At 33.5% G+C, this 4,225-nt stretch overlaps 1 protein-coding gene across 1 annotated transcript; it reads left to right on the top strand.

Moving 5' to 3' along the window:
• The first annotated feature begins 435 nt into the window (after positions 1 to 435).
• On the top strand, positions 436 to 3,023 carry LOC132719056 (ankyrin repeat domain-containing protein 34B-like). Its single transcript, XM_060702794.1, has 2 exons — positions 436 to 682; positions 1,574 to 3,023. The coding sequence occupies exons 1-2, from the start codon at positions 451 to 453 to the stop codon at positions 2,431 to 2,433; spliced, it is 1,092 nt and encodes a 363-aa protein (XP_060558777.1). The 5' UTR covers positions 436 to 450; the 3' UTR covers positions 2,434 to 3,023.
• The last annotated feature ends 1,202 nt before the right edge of the window (positions 3,024 to 4,225 follow it).

Raw genomic sequence — 4,225 nt, 5'->3', positions numbered from 1 at the left:
TCACCGTTTAGCCCCCCTTTCAAACAACTAATGTCAAAAACCACGCCCCTTAGCACCGCCTTACGTTGTATTTAGTATTTAACAAAAATAAGTGATGGAATCAATGATTTCAACAGACCTGAACAAAATAAAAACACAGACTTGAAGTAGAAGCTATAATTTTCATTGGCTAGCACAATAATATCACGCCAAAGAATACGACTTCTTATCATTCTTGTCTTTAAGAAAATATTATTCGATAGTAATTATATAGTAGATTCTGATTAAAAAATTATAACCAATTTCATCATACTAAGTTCAAAAAGTAAGATTGTTCTAGTGTTTTTATATTGTTCTAATTTTGTATTTAAAAAAAACACGTCATATATTGATACAAAAACGTGTGACTATGCAGTCTAGCAAACATAAAAAACAATTGAAAAAAAAAATAAATGAATAAAATAAAAATTAATGTCGTATTTTGTTCTTTTAGGGGATGCCGATCCAAATGTAAGAGACAAAACCGGTCAAACAGCTCTACACATCGCTTTGCGAGAAGGAAGTCACGTGACAGTTGATTTATTGTTAAAGCACGGATGTGACGTCACTGTTATTGACACTCTAGGACAGAGTGCGCTCTACGTTGCAATCCACAGTCCCTGCAACAAAACTCTGGACCTTGCAAAGAAACTGATTTCATCAGGTACACTTTTTAGACATTTTATCTTAAATCGAAAAATACAAGAAAAAATAAATAAATAAAGAATAAATAAATAGAAATGAAAAAATCAATGGCGTCCTACAAGACACTTAGACATTAAAGATTCAAGAATGCCGTTCGTTGGTCGTCAAATCAATGCCTCACTTTTGAAAGAAATATATTCGTCTTATGTCGGTTCTAGGAAGCATTGGCTGTATATACATGTATATACTAGTACCACCAAGGAAAATACTCGAGTCAGTCGTGTGTACAACATTAAAATTTTGCCTCAAGTGACTTATCTACTTCAGAATTCATAATGACAATATCTATCCATTACAATATCTCTATACATGTACTCCATCCTAATTATACAAAACAATTTGGGTTCGTGTGTGTGAAAAGTATAAAATCCATATATCCTCGATTACCAAAACATTGCATGAACAGACTTTTCTCCTCTACATATCTACACATGTGAAACTCTCGTCTCTAATTTTCTTTCAAGTTTGCCGACTGGATGCAAAAAACTTCAATTGCAAAATGAAATTCATGCGTGTTGAAATATAACTGACAATAAATGACAAGAGTTGAGTCTCTCGTCTTCATAAATCAGTTTTATGTTTCCGTTTTTATTATTCATTTAAAGGGAGAATGAAAAACATGTTTTATGCCTTTTGCACGTCTCTAAAACCATGTTTGTAATGTAATTTATAGTTAAATCAATAGAATAAATTAATGTTTTGATTTTTTGTTACGTTTGTGTTACATCCTTCTTATTTCTAGTTTTGTATAACACGATAATTAAATAAAGATTATGATAATGTTAACTTTTTTTATATCTCAGGCCACGTTAAATACAGTATATTTTACAGTTTCGTCTTTATATTGCAGGTTATGACATTTCCTTGGACAAACTATGGCTTCTCAACGATGAAAAACACAATCTTTTTTACCAGGATGACGACTTTTATGCTACCCTTAGACACAGTACCCGACAGAATTCAACAAATTCTTCAAGCGATATCAACGAAAGTAGGAAAATATCGACAGAATCAAACAAATCAGACATATCTAATCCTGTATCACCGGACTATTCAAAATCACCAGTGTTATCACCAAAGCATTTGTCCTCGACAGCTTCCGCCTTTCCTATCTCACCTTCGCTTAAGCAAAAAATAATGTCATCTCAAACTCCAAAATATCCATCGGTTTTATTTAGCCAAACGCCACCAAACGAGACGAACTTTACATGGTCAAAATCTTCGTCGGCCAAAAGAAACGAGTTCTTAAAGTCAAAGAGCTTTGAGCAGGTTAAACCAAGAACGCCATTAAGGCCACCTCTGACGTCATCATTTTCGTCAGACTCGGATGAGTCTCCTATTGGCTCACCAGCTCTCCGCCACCGGGCTTTGTCTTTAAACACAAAGATTAGCGTTAGAGGTATCAATGCAAACATGACGTCACTAACAGTATCAGCTACAAAAAATGTACCAGAAATTACAAAGCAAGATGGGCGTTCTGTTACAGGCTCATTTCTGGACATAAAACCTATTTACTTGAGAAATGAGGATGAAATACCAAGGAGCGCACCAAATAGTCCGATGATACGTTGCAGACGACAATTAAGCGAGCGGTATCCAAGGTCTGGGTCTCATGAAAATGTGAATGGGAGAAAAATCTCGTTACCGTCAAAAACAGCCGTGAAATTTAGCACTGAAATACAAGTTATTGAGTACAACAGAAGACAATGAAAATTCAAATAAATACAAAAAGAAAAAAACTCAAGATCGAATGTAAAGATTCTTTACTAACCTATTGTTCTGATGATGCAGTTACTTTGGTGGATAAAGTGTATGCTAGGATATTCAATATTGTCACCGAAGAGGGCGTTATTGAGAAACAGTCTAAATGAACTATCCGCATGACTTGATTTATATACAGTTTTCATTAAAAGTGATTAAATAAATTTGATTTTAATGAGAAATGATCTTTTGTGAGTGTATGGTACACAAATTATGGTTATACTACGCAATATGTATGAAAACAACCCGCAGATACTGTATGGTGAAAATCAACCACTTATTTGTAGAAAGAGGAACCGTTTAAATGTTGGTATTTGATATATATCATTTGGAATTAGTTTGTGAATATTGTAATGGATTTGCCAAACTATGTGTAATACTCTTTATGTTAAGGCCTAAGTACATGTGTACTAAATTTGTATTTTATTATACATTTGCTTTCCTACAATTTCCCGTTGTTTATATTTACATTTCATTAATTCATTCCTTTAGTTATTAAGGGGAATATATTTCTTTGCATTCATTGATTGTTGTAGATATTGTGTATATATATTTAATAAAATCTTATACAACTTAAAGTTCTTTTGCATTTTTTATTGATATCATGGTCTGTGACAGGTAACTCTTCTGTGCCTAAAATAGGTATGTAATCATCAAGAATTACGAGGAGTGTTCAAATATGCATGCAAATAAGCATGTAGAATTTAATTCTTGGGTTTTACTGAATATTTTATCTTGTACCCTCGAATTATGCACCTCCAATGGATATTCAATATCTAATCTTATCTTCGAAGACATTTCCAAAGTATTTTAATAGGTATACACTGAAGACACAGGAATATTTAAGAACCGATGTGTTTGCGTTGAACTAATATTTGACCTGAAAGATATGTTTCTTATATTTGAAAACAAAATAAAAAGTCATAAAGGGCGATATCAGGTAAATAGGAGGATGGGTAGCACAACGATTTTTTTCTGCCTCAGAAAGTCTTGCACTCATGACGCCTTGTGCGATAACGCGCTGTCATGCAACGATCTCACATTGGCCATAACTACGATGGGTCTTCGTTTTCGATTGATCTTTAACTTTTGCCTTGTACAATTTCTCCTGAATGTAAAATTGAACTTGAAAAGCGGGAACCTGAGTTGTTAAGATAAATAGCATACTTAACATTCTTTCGTTGATGGCCCTTTTTGCAAAGCATGCCATTGGTCTTTTGCCTGACTTTGTAGTTCATAAAAATAAACCCATGTTTTGTCACAAGTGATGACATTTGCAAAAGACAATGCATTGTAATTTGGATTAACTTAGCGCATTGCACGCGAGACCCCTTTCAGCTCATCTGTCAGCAAATGGTGGAATTCCTCTAGCACAGATATTTTTCATTTTCATATTACGTTTGAGAATGGTATGAACTGCTCCTTATAATATGCCAAGGATATTAGATATTTGCTTAATTAGTGATAAAGCTTGCATCGGTTTCAATTATTTCTTTCACTTTAGCAAACTTCTTGACAGATGTTGCTTTTGTAGGCCGACGGACATTGGACGCATCCATCTTCAGAAATTTACCCCTGTTTTACTTATTATATTAACGAAAAAACATTTTTGTATGTCCACAGCTAAAATAGTGAACGAAATTGAATGAATATGGTGTCAATGTAAAGCTAACATGTATATCTATCCGATAATATCAATTTTCTCAATATTGAACAATATAGCGTTCTAGATGCATTCATA

Source organism: Ruditapes philippinarum, unplaced genomic scaffold, assembly GCF_026571515.1.
Source record: "Ruditapes philippinarum isolate M1 unplaced genomic scaffold, ASM2657151v2 ctg1803_1_1_1_1, whole genome shotgun sequence".
Classification (NCBI taxonomy): Eukaryota; Metazoa; Mollusca; class Bivalvia; order Venerida; family Veneridae; genus Ruditapes; species Ruditapes philippinarum.
The sequence above is the reverse complement of the archived record's forward strand: the minus strand, read 5'-3'. Positions and strand labels throughout refer to the sequence as shown.